At 40.1% G+C, this 18,580-nt stretch overlaps 1 protein-coding gene across 2 annotated transcripts in view; it reads right to left on the reverse strand.

Annotated features, from left to right (window-relative positions):
• Nucleotides 1–7,674: 7,674 nt before the first annotated feature.
• The window catches only part of ACTR2 (ARP2 actin related protein 2 homolog), a 35,331-nt gene continuing 24,425 nt past the window's right edge, over nucleotides 7,675–18,580 (reverse strand). For both annotated transcript variants that reach the window (XM_019549164.1, XM_019549163.1), the window contains exons 5-9: nucleotides 15,412–15,548; nucleotides 13,556–13,705; nucleotides 12,570–12,715; nucleotides 12,098–12,230; nucleotides 7,675–10,708 (exon numbers count right to left, since the gene is read on the reverse strand). In XM_019549164.1, coding sequence (XP_019404709.1) covers nucleotides 10,538–10,708; nucleotides 12,098–12,230; nucleotides 12,570–12,715; nucleotides 13,556–13,705; nucleotides 15,412–15,548 — 737 coding nt within the window. In that variant the 3' untranslated portion in view covers nucleotides 7,675–10,537. The remainder of the gene's footprint in view (nucleotides 10,709–12,097; nucleotides 12,231–12,569; nucleotides 12,716–13,555; nucleotides 13,706–15,411; nucleotides 15,549–18,580) is intronic.

An 18,580-nucleotide genomic window follows, 5' to 3' on the forward strand; every position in this document is an offset into this window, starting at 1 on the left:
CTTGTGGATCACTGATCACCTTCTTTCAGACAACTCTTTTTGTATTTGAAGATAGAGCTGGACCTGCTAAGTCTTCTCTTCTCCAGACCAAAGAATTCCAGTTTTTTTCATCTTTTCTCATACATTCTGTTTTCCAGACTTCTAGTTGTTTCTGTTGCTCTCCTTTTTTTTCCAATTTGTCTATGTGTTTCATTCAATGTGGTGCCCAAAACTAGATAGTGTTCCAAGTGAAGCCTTACTTCAGGCCTCACTGCAGGGAAGAAGCATTTTTCAGGGTTTGAATACAACATACCTGTTAATATACCCCAGCTTGCTTTTTCTTTTTGCAACAAGACTACACTGACTCAGTAAGCCCATCCCCATTTCGTATTTGTTCATCTGATTGTTTCTTCCTAGGTGTGGTACTTTGTGTTTGTCATTATAAAATTTCATCCTATGCATTTCAGACTTTTTTCCAGCTGACCAAGGTAATTTTGAATCTGAATCCTGAACTATAGAGTGTCTGTTATCCCACCCACTATGGTGCCATCCATAAATTTAATGAGTGCACACTCAGTAGACAGGTATTTCAGCTGAAGTCTTTCTGAAGTGCAACTTGTCACAAGGAGATCCAGTCTCATTGACAGGCTAGCTACCTTACAGCAAACAGGAACTCTCTTATTCACCATATGCTACTGAATGACCAAACTAAAGACAAGTTCATAGTATCAAGGTGCAGATCAATAATTTCTGAGCATGGCTTAACTGATACACAGGCCATTAGCCAAGCTTCAGAGGAAGCATTAATAGAACAAGCTGAAATAATATCAAAGAAATTGAGATGTGCATCCTCCAGCACTGTAATGTCTTGGATAATTAGATCACTATCTATTAAACTATAGTTTGTACTTTGTTCCAATGTGGGTCATAAATTTGCATGCTATCTACCCTTTAGTGCTGACCATATTTTAAGAGGTTCTAGTTACAGGTAATTCATTACCTGGATAGTTAACTTTTTGCAGTTCTAACATCCTATGTTAAAAAAAAAAATCTTTTGCCCACTAGGAGAAACTTAGCATTAGAATTCATATACATCCAATTACCTTTTACTTGATTTGCATTGTTTAAGATTTACATTCAAAGTAGGAATGGTAATTCAGACTATAATGTCAAAGATGCATGTTCTAGTACATAGTTGGCACAGGGTTCCCCAAAGGAGGGGAGACTTTTTCTTTAGCATTTTTGTGGCTGAAGGTAAGACCAAGGGTAGGCTGGAGACTTCCAACTCTTTTTTCCTTGATACTGCTGTCCAGGTTTTTAAAAAAGGAACATGTCTTTTTAAGCTTCCCAACCCACTTTCTGCTTTGGCCAGGAAAGGCGACAACAAAAGGGTCAGATTCAGAATCACAACCCCAACGCTGCGCCCGCAGCTTGTAAGTCACAGCATGCCTGATGCAAGTCCAGCATGTGCTGTTAGTTTAGCATTGATGTCAGCATGGAGCAATTAAAACAATGCCTGAAGAGATTTAAAATGGTTGTTTCTGGATAGGGAGGGTTATGAGAAAATTGGTACAGAAGGACGATCCCCAAGACAGCTAAGCTCCAGGGCAAATAATCAGATTGGGGGAGGGGGGGGGGGTATGGTGGGAGGCCCAGCATCTTCAATACTCTTAGTAGCTGGAATTTGCTAAACTGGGCTGAACTACATAGAAAACATTCCTGAGTGTGGGACAGGGAAGGCCTGGAATATGCAGGGGCAGGACTCCATTTTCCTTCTCAATCTTGTAGTTAAGCAGTACCATGTCGGTTTTGCTTCATCCTACCAGCCTAAAAGGCCCCATTACTGAGTGCTCTCTCCTCTTAAGCCAGAATGCAAAACTTCCTTAACGGTCTGCTCTTAAATGAAGAGTCGCATAAAACAGAGCAGCTGCACTGCCTCCCTGCCCCCCGCTTCCCCTCCCTACCCCCCAAAAAACCAAACCAACTTGCTTGGCAGTGGCAGCAGCATTTCTAGTCAAGAAGTTCTGAGTCCCTTGACCTTATGGCTCACCAGAATCTACCTGATCCTTTTTAAAACTTTGTTCCACATTCCAATGAAGTTGTATTTGTTTTTGCTTCCATCTTAAACTGAATAATACAGCCCTGCACCCCTAGCATATTAGAATCAGAATCATAGAAAATGAGGGTTGGAAGGGACCTCAGGAGGTCATCAAGCCCACCCCCGTGCTCAAAGTCCAAACCCTGTATCTAGCCCAACCCCCACCCCAACTAGATCATCCCAGCCAGGGCTTTGTCAAGCCTGGCCTTAAAAATCTCCAGAGATGTAGATTCCACAGCTTCTCTGGGTAATCTGATTCCAGTGCTTCAACACCCTCCTAGTTAAAAAGATTTTTCCACTCTCCAACCTAAACTCCCCTTGCTGCAACTTGAGACCATTGCTCCTTGTTCTGTCATCTGTCACCACTGAGAACAGTCTACTGCCATGGTGTTTGTAACCACCCTTCAGTTACTTGAAGGCTGCTATTAAATTCCCTCAGTCCTCTTCTGTAGACTAAATAAACCCAGTTACCTCAGCCTCTCCTCAAAAGTCAAGTGCCCCAGCTCTCTAACCATTTTCATTGACTCTTTTCAACTTGTCCACATCCTTTCTATAGTGGGTGACCTAAAACTGAACACAGTACTCCTGATGTGGCCTCACCAGTGCAGAATAGGTGGGAATAATTACTTCCCTCGATCAGCTGGCAACACTCCTAATACAGGCCAGTATGCCATTAGCCTTCTTGGCAACAAGGACACACTGTTGACTCATATTTAGCTTATTGTCCACTGTAACCCCCAGGTCCTTTTCTGCAGAGCTGCTGCTTAGCCAGTTGGTCCCAAGCCTGTAGCGGTGCATGGGATTCTTCCATCCCAAGTACAGGACTTTACACTTACCCTTGTTGAACCTTAAGAGATCTTTTTTTGGCTCAGTTCTCCAATTTGTCTCTACTGCTCTGAATCTTAGCCCTAATCTCCAGCATATCTACTACTTGCCCCAGCCGAGTGTCATCTGTGAACTTACTGAGGATGCAATCCATCTCATTTTCCAGATGATTAATGAAGATATTGAACAAAGCCAGCCCCATGACTGACTCCTGGGGCACTGCCAACCAGACCTTGAACTACTGATCACTACCCATTGAGCCCAAAGGTCCAGCCAACTTTCTATCCACACTTCCTCAGCTTGCTTGTAAGAACACTGTGGGAGACTGTGTCAAAAGCCTCGCTAGTCACTGCTTTCTCCACATCCACAGAGCCAACCATCTCATCATAGAAGGCGATCCCATTGGTCAGGCATGACTTGCCCTTGGTGAATCCATGCTGACTGTTCCTAAATCACCTTCTTCTCCTCCTCCAAGTGCTTAGAAATGGATTCCTTGGGGACCTGCTCCATTTTTCTGTGGACTGAGGTTGTTGCCCCAGGATTCCTTTAACCAGAGACCCCCAAGGATTGACATGGCCCCTCGTCTGATTTGGTATCAAGTGAACTTTATTAGTAACCTGTAGGCTTATTACAAGATAATTATCCTTGCAATACGACCTGGCAAGTGGTTCCTTAGACATTACAATAGCAACCGTCGGTGGTACTGGCCTCAGATCCTCTCCTGTGTGTGTGGGATGTTAGTTTCCGGATTCCTTGTTTGAACAAGAATACCCAGGCTACTCCTGTCTTTAACCAGGGTGGCAACACAAACACACACGGTCTCTTTGTTTGTTCACTACGTTTGTAACTTTCTCATCTCAAACTGCCCAATCCTCAAGTTTCTTACCTCATCCTTTTAGATAAGGTACTCCAATCCTATTCTGTTTATGGTTTTCTTTTCTTCTAGGGGAACTACTGTAGCTGGTTAGCCCACCATACCAATCACAGCACTCATTTTTCCCCAGTGCCTTATAAGGCACTCTGTACAATTTAATTGCTTAGTTCTGGGAAGGCCTAAAGTTATGCTAAGAACCTGAGCATAACTCAGTTTACCCGCTACAGAGGTGAGTCTGACTGGTCTGTAATTCCCTGGATCTTCCTCCTTCCCTTTCTTAAAGACAGACACTATATTTGCCCTTTTCCATTCATTCATGACCTCCCCCAATCACCATGAGTTTTCAAAGATCATGGCCAGTGGCTGACTCTCTCAGCACCCTCAGATGCAGTCCATCCAGCTTCATGGACTTGTACACAACCAGCTTTTCTAAATAGTCCCTAACCTGATCATACACCACTGAGGGTTGCTCACCTTCCCCCCAAACTGTGCTGCTCGGTGAAGTAGTCTGGGAGTTGACCTTGCCTGTGAAGACTGTGGTAAGAAAAGCATTGAGTACTTCAGCCTTTTCCTCATCATCCATCACTAGATTGCCTCCCCAATTCAGTAAGGGACCCATACTTTCCCTGATCTTCCTCTTGCTGCCTATGTACCTGCAGAAACCCTTATTACCTTTTTATGTCCCTTACTAGTTCCAACTCCAATTGCACTTTGACCTTCCTGATTTCACCCCTGCATGCCCAAGCAATATTCTTATACTCCTCCCTAGCCATCTGTCCAAGCTGCCACTTCTTGTAAGCTTCCTTTTTGTGTTTAAGCTCACTGAAAAGTTCTCTGCTAAGCCAAGCTGGTTGCTTGCCACATTTATTTTTCCTGCACATCAGGCTGGTTTGTTTCTGTGCCCTCAGTAAGGTTTCTTTAAAATACACCCCACCCTCCTGGACTCCGTTCCCCATTAGCCTGGCCTCCCAGGGGGATCCTGCCCATCAGTTCCCTGAGGGAGTCAGAGAGTCTGCTTTTCTGAAGTCAACGGTCCATACTCCGCTGCTCTTTCTTCCTTTTGTCAGGATCCTGAACTCAATCATCTCATGGTCACTGCTGCCCAAGTTGCCATCTGCTTCTACATCCCTCACCAAGTCTTCCCTGTTTGTGAGCAGCAGTTCAAGAACATGGCCCCTACTTGCTCTCTCCAATACTTGCACCAGGAAATTGTCTCCAACACTCTTCGAAAAATTCCTGGATTGCCTGCGCACTGCTGTATTGCCTTCCCAGCAGATGTCAGGGTGATTGAAGTCCCCCCATGAGAACCAGAGCCTGTGATCTGGAAACTTTTGCTAGTTGTCTGAAGAAAGTCTCATCTACCTCATCCTCCTTGTTTGGCGGCCCATAGCAGACAGACACCCACCATGACATCACCCATGTTGCTTTCCCTTCTAACCTTAACCCAGAGACTTTCAACAGTTTCATACTGGAGCTCTGAGCAATCTTACAGCTCTTTTACATATAGTACAACTCCTCCTCTTCTCCCCTGCCTGTCCTTCCTGAACAGTTTGTACCCATCCATGATGGTGGGATAGCTCACATGACTGGAGCAATAAGTCTCTGTTATTCCAATCATGTCATAGTTCCTTGACTGTGTGAGGACTTAAATTTCTGCTAGCTTCCCAGGCTCTGCATTCGTTTACAGGCACTTGAGGAAACTAGTTGACTGCCCTACTTTCTCAGGAAGAATAAGGGGGGGGGTCCCCTGTTGCTCCCTCCTTGTACTTCCTCCAGGTCCCCCACTTCCCCACCAGTGTCTAATCTGATTTTAACTGGATAAAAATGTGTTGCTTTGCATGCGATGATCTCCTCCACCCTTTTCAAAATTCTAGATCTGCCCGTGGCTGTGTTAGTTCCCTCTGCTCCTAAAATACCCCTCCTAGCCCCTTGAGGCCAAAACCATGTCCTTAGATTTGGGGAAGGTGCAATTAGGTTAAAGAATTTCTACACTGTCAAACTTTTGACAGTTGCAGCTTTTTGTCCATCAATCATGTGGCTCCACGTTCTCCTGTTAAAAGGGGTTTCAGCTGTGTTGTAAACACTGGCCATTTGGGAACACATATTCCCTTGGATGATATTTTGTTAGAAGTGCTTTTAAACATTACAAATACATGTTGATATAAGAAGCTATGCAATACTGCTTGCTTCTTTCCTTGTGCGTGTAGCCAACTCTTTTACAACCTTAGGCAGTGACGGTAGTAGGCAAAACTCATTCCTTCTACTTAAGTGAGGTATGAGTGGGAGGTGCTTGTCTTCCTATAATACTGAAATGAAGGAGATTTTCCTAGATGCTTGCTTGATTCTGCAGCATCAAGCAAAAATGGTAAGCTGGCAGAAAGGCATTCATGGTCATTCATTTCTTCCCTGGTTTTTCCCAAATGTTATGGGTTCCGGAAAAAAAAGAAAGTGTACTTTATGTTAGTATGCAACACATTTTTCTAACCATCTCTTAATTTATAGTAGTTTTCATATTAGACAGAATATAGGAAAAGAGACAAATTTGGAAACAAACACCTAGTTAAAAGGCTCACTCTATGCAATGTTTGAACTGGTACCAAAGCTTGGGTCTTATTAAGAGGTTCTCTTGGAAAACCCCCTATAGGGAGGAATGCTACTCAGCTTTCACCCAACTAGGTACATGTTGACACAGAGATGAGCTATACAGAAACAACTGTAAACACAAATAAGCCATGTTAAATCAGGCATACAGACACACTGGCCAAACAAAATCTGGAAAACTATTAAGCAAACAAGCAAGCAAAGGTAAAGCATAATTTTCCAGAATGCATTGTGGCAAGACCCTGTAAAGTACTCCCCTCCCCCTCCTCTGTTAAGGTGCTGGATAGAAGTATTTGCCTGTGCCATGATATTCATCCCAATTTAAGACAGAACAGCATTTTTTGTAGCATCAAATGTGTCATCATCTCTTATGTTGCCTGTGGTATTAGTTCACACTAGAAAAAAGAAGTCTGGAAAAAAGTTTTCCTATAATTCCTTAGCAGGGGGCAGAGTGCATGGAAAACTCACACATAGAATGACATGTACAGCATCCTGGGAAAAAGGAAGGTTGACCCGGCCTGTTAACACGGGTACAGTCAGGGGTACTGTTCCACATGCCAACACAGTTACAAAAGAAATACTGTGCCAGCTAATACTGAATAGTAACTATAAAACAACGTGCTGTTACGCTGATATTACCATGTGGACACAAACCATGCTTAAAAGCCAACCACCTTGCTAATTACTTACCAAAGCCAGTTCAATTTAAGCAGAGGATCCTGTCTTCACCATATCTGCAAGGCAATTTAGAGAATTAAAAGAACCAACATGAACAGTTTCCCAAATAAAGCTGTTTTGAACAAGTGCACCTTCAATGAACACAATTTTATTTCATTTAACAGCAACTGACTTCGTTAAAGGCAAGAAGATTTTTCCCCCAAAATGAAAATGTTACTGTGAAGCATTTTGTTGTATAACGTGACCTGGGGTCAGTACATTTCTCAGAGTATTCCAGTCAATGGAAGCTGAGAGGTCTTAGCACCCCTTCACACATTACCATGTACAGAAAGTATAACCCTTGCTAGCCTTCAACTGGGAGATAAATCTTGACAAGATTCCTTTCCACTTATGTTTCTTAAGTGATTGGAAAAGAAACATATAAGTCCTCTGAACATAGGGTGCTAGTGCATAACCGGCAGCAATTAGAAGTGGGTTAGTTCAATGCGTCAGATTCCCCAGGAATCTGACAACATTACCAGTCTGTAATGTTTCATATTGAAAAGGTTAGTTACAGGAGGAAAAAAAAAAAAAAGAGTGATGGATTTGTGATTTCTGAAAGGAGACAAAGAAAACAAGCCACCTTGAAAAATGTGATTTTATTTTTTTGTAATTGAAAAGACCTGTCAATTTAATGGTGTTTCCATTCATGATCTCTCATATGGCATTGTGTGTTTTGTTTGTTTTTAACATTGCTCAGAACTATATAAAAAGCCACTTGTTTTACTACATAGGTTAACATCCTAAAACATTGCATTTTCAAAGCAGGTTAAGTTTAAAAATAGGATGTTTCCAAGAACTCTCACAACTGCAGAGGCAACTTTAACGGGAGCTGAAGCATATTGCAAATTTGAGCATTTGGTCTTCAAAAAGGTTTAAAACCAGATCGCTTTTGCAGCAATAGGAAAGGTCCAAACTGACAGCCCACACACAGGATAGGAAGAGAACCCAGAGCAACTGAAACACTTGTTCAACACAAACGTTACCCAATGGCAAGTTGGTAACAGCAGTCTTTCATATCCAGGGTAGCAATCATTTAAAGTATTAATTATTTTCTTTTAAATAATTATGCTGAGTTTCCACAGAAACCCAAGTTACCGCACAATCAAGTGGCCTCTCACTCGTCACATGCTCACAGTACTGTAAGTACTCCAGTGCAAGGGCCAGATTCTGAAAGGATTGCAGGGTCAGGCCCTATATTTCTGAAGTCAGATGACAGATTGTCATTCTAAAAGGAAAGTCCTTATGTCATTCTTTGGTTTATTCCCATGGTTCCCAACACCGTGTCCACAAGCCCAGAAATATACACCACATGAGAAGCCATTGCTGCTAATATGTTCTAAAAGCAAGTCCTCTACTACTGTCTGCTGTATAGCATTTCTAAAAGGATTTTTTGTGTATTGAGTTTACAGAAAACTATAGGAATCCAGAGTACCCCTTACATTCGTGTCCCCAGAAATCTAACAACCGTTTAAAGGTATGCTTTGAGGCATGACCAGCATGCCTATAAACTCATATTGTTCAAGTTGAGGGTAAATATTGCTGAAAAAACACCCTCCTGTAATTAAATGGTCATCACTAACAGTAGTTCAGCGACTATCTTAGCATTAAAAGAAACGTAGACATTATGCCTTCTGCATATTAGTCCTCTAAGCCAAAAGAAAGGTCTTGCCATCAACTTATGAAAGAAAACTTTCTGAAATTAAAAGGAAGGTTTGAGGGCAAAATATTGATATCAAAAGATGTGTACCACTAAGATGCATGCCAACAGAATGCATACTGAACTCTGAAAGTCTAGTTCCTACTTCTGAAATAGTCAAGTTTGCTTCACTCGTCATGGAACTAACACAATAGGTATTTTCTTCCTTATCACATTTGAGAAAAAGATAGCTTCAATCTATCTGGTTGGCATGCAGATATGCAAGGAGTTTTTCCTAAACTTTACATCAAGGCAACAGATTTTATTCTGAAGATGTTACTAATATTTCTGTTTACAAATAAAAACATACTGATAACTATACTCAAACGACACAGCTGTTGATGACCAGTGACAATACCTATTTTTCAGTAGAACTCAGCTTTAATGTGCTTTTGTAGAAAGACTTCCCAATGCTGGTTTTGCTTCCTTCCCAATTCCACAGGAATAGAACAAAAAAAAACAAAAAACAAACCAAAAAAAAAAAAATCAAGACTGGACAGATTGAATTGTTACTAGCTGGTAAATATCCACAAGTCTCGTATTCCAATATTATTTTTAACTGCAACAAATATAGGTCATTCTTTATAATCTACTGCCGGTGGCTGTTTATAAATATCTCTTTGTTTTAACAAACACTGGTCAGTAATGTAAAAGGTTAATTTGCAATAACTATTTGGCACTAAGTTAATGTACTTGCTAAGTTGTGATATACAAAAAAGCACTTACAGAAATGTCAAACTTCTATAACTTTGTTGGGGTTTTAATGTCACATATAATTACAATTTTCACAAGCATTTTTTTTAACATGTCCACCAAAAAAGAAAGGCTTTGGAGGCTCCAGTCCCAGCTCATCATTTAAATTTGTTAGCCAATAATTTAATAGAGCAATCCTTGCTCTCTATATAGAGCTACACGATGGTACCAAAACTTAACTGTAAAAAAAGAAAAGAATTTGCTAATTAAATCGACTCCAAGCATTCCACTGCAAAAAAGCAACACAGCTGTGAACAACTGCAAGGCCACAAATCTGAATTTGTCAAAATGTTCAAGATTTCTTAATGTTTAATTTTGTGGTAGGAACTGATTAAATATTCACTGTTCACGAAAAAAGTTCAGCCTGAAAACTCCGATCTATTAAGTCACTTATTTTAAATAGTTCCAAGTAAATGTTAGCCAGTTTAGATGGCTAATGCATATAGAACATCCATATGTACTCACTTGGCTGCTTAAGCTGTGTGTTTAAATGAAAATTTCTAACTGTGGTAAGGAAATGCCAACATAGATGAAGGCCAAATGATACAACGGTAATCATGAGAATAACAGGTGGTAAAAGTTGAGGCTCAAAAGTTTTCTTATGTTAAAAAGGCACACCACCCTCAGGGAGCTAGACACAAAAGCTTAGCAGTATTACAACAATAAACCTTGCTGGAAAAGCCTACCAAACTACCCAAGTGCCTACTGGGAGGAAACAATGAGGAAGACAGGCCACTCTTGCTCTGTTCTGTTTGCAGGAAAATGGTGAATTTAAATAGGTAAATTTAGCCACATTAAGAAACATTAAACAACAGCTACCCCAAGAAACCAGAACAAAATCTGACCTTTGGGTCAAAGCCCATAGACAGGTTTTCCCATGTCATGTAGCTGAGTGAGTTCAGATTGGCAATGAAAGGGGGCGAGGGGGGGGGGGGGGGGGGAGAGGAAAAAAAAAAAGCTTTAGACATGTGACAGGAATAAGCACTGAGCTTTATCGAACAGTCACACCAAGCTTCTCCAGCACACGCACTCCTTTTTCTTGGTATTCTTGTCGGGTCATCCAGAAATTGTCTTTGTCTTTCATGATGTCTGCTAGAACTGCACCACCTAAGAATACCATGTGCTTTCGACGAGGCGGATCTTCAATTCGGATCTTAAATTTCTAGGAAGGAAAAGGGAGACTGTATTGTTGGGACTCAACACAAAACCACACAAAAAACCCATGCCATTTGCTACAACAGTGAAGCAGGAATTGTTCAATACGGAGAATGTGCACACAAAACTAGAGGGCTTAGCTGAGGGCACTCAGCATGCAAGCTTCCAGCTTGTACAGTCTGAAGGAAAATAACTATGATGCACCAGAAATTAAAGACAGACAGAGATGTATTTCCTAAAGTTACTTCGCCAAACTATCCATTAAAAAACAAAAAACAAAACAACATGCACACAATGCACCCCCCCCCACCCAGCATTCAAATGTAAAACATGGGTTTTGAATTTAGCATTTCATGAACAACACAGAATTTCTAAAGTTTTTTTCCAGTGGGTGGCTAAGATTATCAGAAGAGTGGACTTGTTCACAAAATACTGCAGGGTTTGTATAAGCAAAGTTAGGCTAAATCATGGATAGAGACAACAGGAAAGGAACAGTCTTATGCATATATTCTGACCACAAGAGAACCTAAAGAATTCTCCTAATGGATTTCAACTTTAAACTCTTCTGTAGAAGAATGAACCAAATTAAAAAAATTCCAAATAATGTGCTATTTGTTAAAAATTAAAAACAGACTAAGTCTCAAAGTTGGGTTAAGGTTCAGAAGGTAAATTATTTTGATACGGTTAATATTCTGTACATTTAAAAGATTATCTGGATAATAACTGAACTTTTTTGGGGGGGTGAAATACGCTGTTAGAGAATAGATGTTTTAATAAAGATATTTTTGAAAAATCTGGACATAATTCAACATTAAAAACAGCATGCGTAAAGCATTTCCTCTATAAAAAAAATCTTAAAAAGCAGCAATGCAATACAGGTCTAGTTCTGTAACATGTGAGCAATACTGTTATCTGACCATAACAGTAATCAATGAATAAAAGGGAAGGGGGACAGAAAACTGACCTGCACAGAATAATGGTAGAACTGTTAAAGAAAAACTTGGCTACTCAGAGGTTAAATTCATACCTGTGATATGCAGCATGCAACAATGCTCCAGAAAAAAAAAAATTCAGTTGATTTTGCTCATGTAACAGTATTTTATTAAGATACAGTGGGGCTTTGGAACACTAAAGCTTAAGAACAAATTTACATGAAACTAACCCAAATTTCAAACTTCACTTAGTACCAGAGTATGGCCTTATTTCAAGTTCATTTAAGCAAATCACTAGAAAGCTTGTATTACACGGTTTGAAACACGGTATATAGTTAGAAAGACAGAATGTTAGTGATACATGGCAGGAACTGTTCTTTTCTATTCCTGTCCAACTGGCTCCCTCTTGTGGTAATTCAGGATATTGGCTGTGGCTACAAATAAGCAATAAAATCATTACTTACAGAAAGTTTTTCCACGTCTCCTTTGAGAACTCGCTCCAGGTACAGCTGTTTAAGTTCACGTTCCAACCGTGAAGGCAGCCCAGGGTACATAGTGGAACCTCCAGACAGCACAATGTGCTTATAGAATTCAGACCTAAAGAAAAAGCATTCTTTCTAGTGTCTCCTTGTATAACTAGTAGATACTCCAGTGTATAAACAAATGGAAAACCAAGAAATACAGACAATTGTCACTGACACAAAGCCTATACATTCAACAGTAAAACAGCTATATTTTTCCTGCTCAGTATAAACTCTCCATGAATACTGTCCTTGAGAGCAGAGATCTTAAGCACATGTAGGTGTTCCTCTCCTAACGATTTTGTTATTTACTTCTAAGCACTGTAACTTTTGTTCTTTAACTGATGTTGTTCTGGTCTATCCTTTTTTGTTGACAGAAGTTAGAGAGAAGTATTATTGAATGTTCTGCTCTCACCTGGTGTCAATATCAGCAGCCTGGATGGTGTTAAACAGCAATTCAGCAACACCAACCCCCTCTACATTGATTAAATGAGGCTGAAACAAGGCTTCTGGGGCCTCAAATCGTTCACCACCAACTTTGATAATCCTGCCATCTGGGAGCTATAGAAAAGAGAGCACAATTTTAACCTCATTTTAAACATCTACACTGCTTAACAGTATGTAACAGAAAATAAATCTTTGCCCAAATTTGCAACAGCAATACCAAGTCTTGCAACCAATTTTATGCGTTTTTCCAGCTATATACAGCAGTTAGAAACTTTTAAAGTTTTAGCCACATACCACAGTTTAAAGTTAGTTTTAACTATCATGAGTTATGCAGTAGGAAAAGTCACTGTGCTTTTCACTAGTCAGAATCAGATATCAGTTTTTGGGATGTCTCAAACAGCTAGATGTAAGAAGCTAGAGATCTGGCAACAATCTGTTGTTCTCCCAGTTTTCTATCTTCTCCAAGTTTGTTTTGGTAATACAGTAATTTGATTTCAACTACTGATAAAAAAAAAAGTAGAAAAGTCTCATTGACAAAAAAAAAATCGTAATTTCGCTGGAGAATACCTCTCGACTTAGAATATTCTGATAGGACAACATTGGCATGACACACATGGTACACCCTGTAAGAGAAGGCAGATTTAAGCAACTCCTCTCATAAACCATCCTGTCAGAAAAGGAAAAAAAAAAAAAAAGGTAAAGACATAAGAAAAAGAACCACAGCTATTAAAAGAGAAAGACATTTAAAAAAAAATAAATGGATGTCCATACACTTGAGAGATTTTGGACTTCAGTAGGTTTCCTTTTTACTGTTCCTGTGTTTTTTTTGTCTGTTAGAAAAGCTTATGACTTTGCATCTATAATGTTACTTTTTTTTTTTTTTTTTAAGAACACCAGTATTTAAGTTAAAACTATGATTTTTCTATTCCTAAATTACTCTGTCTCATTACTTACCGTATAAGACTCAACTAATACTGTGGTCTCCAATGCCAATTTCTGTTCCTGTTCAATGTTGTATCCCACATAACATAACTTTTCCTTGATCATTCGAACAGTCTCAAAATCAGCAGAATGGTTGAAGGCATATCCCCTCAGTAACAGCAGCTGTTTGAAAATATTCAAGTAAAGTTGGAGTGACTCAGTTTTCTATCAGTGATTAAGTGTGAGCATACATTTAACTGATTTTTTATTCAGGGACATACTGACTTCAATGGCAAACGTGGCTGAGGTCAAAGAAATCATGCTTGTAAAGTAAAATAAGAACAGTGGTCAAATTATTCATTTCCAACAGCAGAAAAATCATAGGATTACTCCAGAAACTGGGAATCACATTTACCACTACAGTTCACTATAAATGATTTTTTCAAACAAAAGAAAAAGCAAGGCAAAAATCAGTTGCTTCTTCTGAACTAATTAGGTGCCACCCTGCCCTCAGAGCTCAAGTGTGTTAATATCGCTTATAATGGCACAATTCATTTTAATTTGACCACTTTAATTGGACCAGAGTTGCTATTTCTACAGAGCCATATGAAAAAGCTAGCAAAGCTGTTTCTACATTTTAGAAAATCTTACTCCAATTTTAAAGATCTACAAACACAGAAAATGCCCCCATCACTAGACTGGCTAAATCCCAACCTACACCACAGCAAAATATTAGCTTTAATATGCAGGTCAAGAAGCATGTATTTTTGCCAAATAAGACAAATCTTTTTTTTTTTTATAATACTGTCATTAAATGATTAAATTCGAATCAGGAGTAGATTTGCCCATCTTGTGAAACTGGACCGTGTGGAGTCCAAATTCAGACAATACTTCTTATCCTAAGGAACTAGGAGAAGGTGCAAGTTATACTTCAATTCAAACTGAAACTTTGAATCTCAGTATAAATTCAGCCTATTTTGGAAATTTCTAAGGAAACACGATGTCGTCTAGTACACCACATCTCAAGCCTAGTTTCTCTTGGGAGGCAGACGTGATCCAGGAACACCCCAGCTATAATCAGTTTGCTGTTTATATTTAGAATGTGGTTTATATAAACCCAGGGGTGTCAAATTCACTTTGTGTCCCATGCTGGATCTGGGTTGTGGGGCTCTGTGCAGGCCGAATACAGCCCAGGACAGGAGGTAATGGTGGCACCAGCTCTAATCTGGAGTACGTGGCAGTGGCATTAGCAGCTCTGGCTCTGACCAAGAGTATGCAGCAGTGATGTGAGCCCCCCGAGACATGCTTGTGCTGGAACTGGAGCTGAGGCTGCTCCTGAATGCTCTGTGCCACTGTGGCAGCTCTAGCACAGATCACATGGCAGGAGCCAGTGGCCAAGAAGGTATGGCTGAGGTTGTGGAGACAGGCAAAGGAAAAGGAGGACAAACAGGGTTGTGTCAGCCTTCACTCCCTCTCCTGCTACTAAGTGTCACTGACACCAGGGCTCAAGAGCCCTGGATTCTGCAACAACCTACTCCCAGCTACATTACCCAAAAATCTAGTGACCAACTGGCAGTCTGGCAGGCCAGATAAGAGTACCCCTGGGGGCTGGATCTGGCCCACAGGCTGTAAATTTGACACCCTTGATGTAATCCACAGACTAAAATTGTATTTTAAAAGAGGATTCTGGAGCAAGAGATAGATTTCATAGCAAATTTTCCTATAATAGCTAGGAAACATTCTTCTTTCTGAACAACTTTTACTAGCTTGTGGAACAAAGTATTTGTGGAGCAAAGTATTTGATTTTAAAATCCAAATCATGAAGACAATATAAATGTGCTTTCATTAACACATGGACAAACTCACGTTTTCTTTTTTTTCTAGTTTACCTTGATAAGGTATCTGGTAATATCCCTCCCAGCAATGTCTAGTCTTCTGGTGAGATGAGGAAGAGAGAAACCTTCATACACGGGGCAAATATGAGTTACACCATCTCCAGAGTCCACAACAACACCAGTCAATAAACCTAAATAGGACAATATTAGATCCAGAGGCAAAGATTATTAATTGCGTTATTTCACACCCCTGTAACTAAGGCAACCTGGCAGGCATGCTAACATCCTGATGAAAGAACTGGCTTAATTAAGACAAATTATTTCCTTGACTTTCTGGGGAAGTCTGTTCTCACATTAAAATAAAGTGTGGAGTTAAAATAAGTGCTCTATTTTATACCCATTTCTTTCAAGGTTTATTTGACAATTCTGTATGAACTTCCCCAACTTCCCAACAATCTGTATTCCAATTAAATAGAGAACACTCAACTTGTTAAATACTGACTAGGACAAGCTTCTTGTTTTCTGCACTAATGTGCAATTTAATATTGGCCTCATTTCTAAACAGTGGTTACCTGGAGCTCATTCGTGTGGCAATTCAGCTTGTTCAAATAATTAAAAGCAAAAGTCTTAATGTTTTGGTCTGTGCTCCAGTGCAATAGATTTTCTAAATCTATAGTGAATTTTTTAGGCCGAAGTCACTTCGGAAAACTGAAATGTAAAACTGTCCAGTTCATAGGTTGTACTGTAGTTTTTCAAAGGACAGTGTTAATTTAGAAATTTCCTACCCTTATTTCCTACCCTAAGGAAATCTAATACTACACCAATGAGTATTTCTGTTGAGAAGATACAACACCATGTGACCAGTCAGAAAGCGAAACTTGCTTCTACTGGAGTCAAGTAAGCAAAGTGTAGAATGGAAGGTGAACAAATGTTGGAAAATAAGTTGGATGCAGAATCCTTCATTTTTGTTTCTGACATGTTAACATAAGCAAAATTAGAGATCTTTAACCTGAAAATGTCTTTTAAATATGGTTTTTAGGACAGGTTATACTAGATCTTTCAGATTTTGATAAAATGTTGGATTTCATAAGTCACTCTTGAGTCTTGACCCTTTGAGGCTGAGGATATTTTGAATCAATTACGTTAAGGACATAGGAGTTGTCCCAATACTGCATAATGAGAAGAAGTAATCTGGAATAATTAAACTAATTTACCAATGAAATATTCCTCCAGAAGACTAAAATGGAACAAAATTATCACTGCAGCAAGAAAAGAACTAGTCATAATCACAAGAGAATACTTAACTAATACTGTTGTGGAATCTTGGTAATAAAAAAATTAAATCTTTTGTTATTTTAATATTAAAATGACCCAAAACTTAAGGTAAAAGCAGCAGTTACACTTAGCAGTCAAAATTTAATAGCAACCACATAATGCACTGAAATAATCTTTAAATTTGAAGGCAAAAAACAAGTATAATGTGATATTACAAAAGGTCTCTAAAGCAGTGACTAATACTACATACCATCTGCATAGCAATTCGTAGGAAAACAGGGCATGTAAAAGGAAAACATGGATATCTTTCAAAGAATAAACACTGTGTTTGTCAACACCAACTAGACTTAACACTTCTGGATATGGATTATGTATTTAGAAGTCTCACAGGTCCTAAACACTTGTTTGGCTGGTAGTTTGCAAGCGTTCTACTTTGTTTGATAGCTAACTTGTCTGTATAGTAATGGTCTGAGCAGCATTCATTGACATCCATATGGGCCCACAGACTATATTCCAAACCTTCTTCCCTAACCATCAAGCTAACAAAAAAGAGGAACCTGATTTTTCATGTGTTGAGACATGCAGCTCCAGCTGACAAAGAGAACGGCAAGTGTTCATCACCACTGTGGGAGGGGAGAAGGGAAGACGCCCCCAAAAATGATCAGACCATTATAACTTAAAGCCTTGACTTTTGCCATATTCAGTGGAAACCTCCAAGACCGTCCCTTGATGCTGTGTGAAGAAAATGGCTGCAGTTCTCTACGCTCTTAGGACTTCTGGTCTCATAGCCTGGAAGTAGCGTGAGATTTGGTTCCCTGATCAGGAATGGAGAAGTTTATAACCTAAAATCAGTAGTTTTCAAACTTTCTGAAGTCATGGAACCCTTTCAAATCATTTCTGCCACAGAACCCCTACTTCCTATTCTGTGAGCTGATGCAGAAAGTCTGGCAGCAGACTGCCTGGGCTACTTCTTTCTTACTTCCAATCTCCTTGTGGACCCCAGCATTCTTCAGAACATGGTCTGAGAACTGCTGACGTAAGCCAGTGATAGCTAACCTTTTTGACAGGCCTGCTAAAAGTTAAGGCCAGCCCCCTCCCCAAGGGCGATTCTGATCCTCACTCCCCAGAGACATGCATGATAGATTTTGTGTCCTAGGCTCTGGTATAGAGGCAGAAGGGCCTAACAGCCATGGGGAGCAAAGGAAGACACTGCTGTAAGAGAAGCATCACTGCTAAGAGCCAGGTTAACCTTTCAAGGGCTTTGCCAACCACTACAAGTTTTACGTAGTGAAGAAGAACTCTAAATCCTGAAATTCGTGGCAGCTGCAAGGCCAGGGAAGGGGACACCTGACACCATCTTGCAGCAACATCCTGATCCTGCTCCACTCCATGCAACCGAAGACATGCCTGCCTGCCTGCCTCTATTCTAGCAACTCCCTTTACTGAACACCTGGGACTCGTACCCCACATGACAACTCCCCATGCCACTTGTTGCAGGTTAGCCATCCCCTAACCTAAGCTAAAGCGGGAATGCCGAGTACATCTCCCTTTAAGTGAAGGAAATGGATCAAAAGAAAAATCCTCCCACCCCCATTAAACACGTGCATCAGATTTTAGCCTGGAAAGAATTTCTATTGTTCAGGTAACTCAGTCAAAGGGACTGAGGGATGGGGTTTGGCACCACCTGAACTCAAGCAACATAAATGTCAGCTGGATTAATGTTATTTTTCAGTTTTCTTCTCTTTTATAAGTTTTGCACTTTGCAAAAGCTTTGGGTTTTTCCCCTACTCCCTCTTCAAAAAGGGGGTCAGGAATCATAGTTGGCACTAGATGAAGTTGTTTCATCTGTTCTTCTGCTATAACTTTATAGATTCATAGATTCATAGATGCTAGGGTCGGAAGGGACCTCAATAGATCATCGAGTCCGACCCCCTGCATAAGCAGGAAA

The sequence above is a fragment of the Crocodylus porosus genome, unplaced genomic scaffold (genome assembly GCF_001723895.1).
Source record: "Crocodylus porosus isolate Cpor-Errol unplaced genomic scaffold, CroPor_comp1, whole genome shotgun sequence".
Lineage (NCBI taxonomy): Eukaryota > Metazoa > Chordata > Crocodylia > Crocodylidae > Crocodylus > Crocodylus porosus.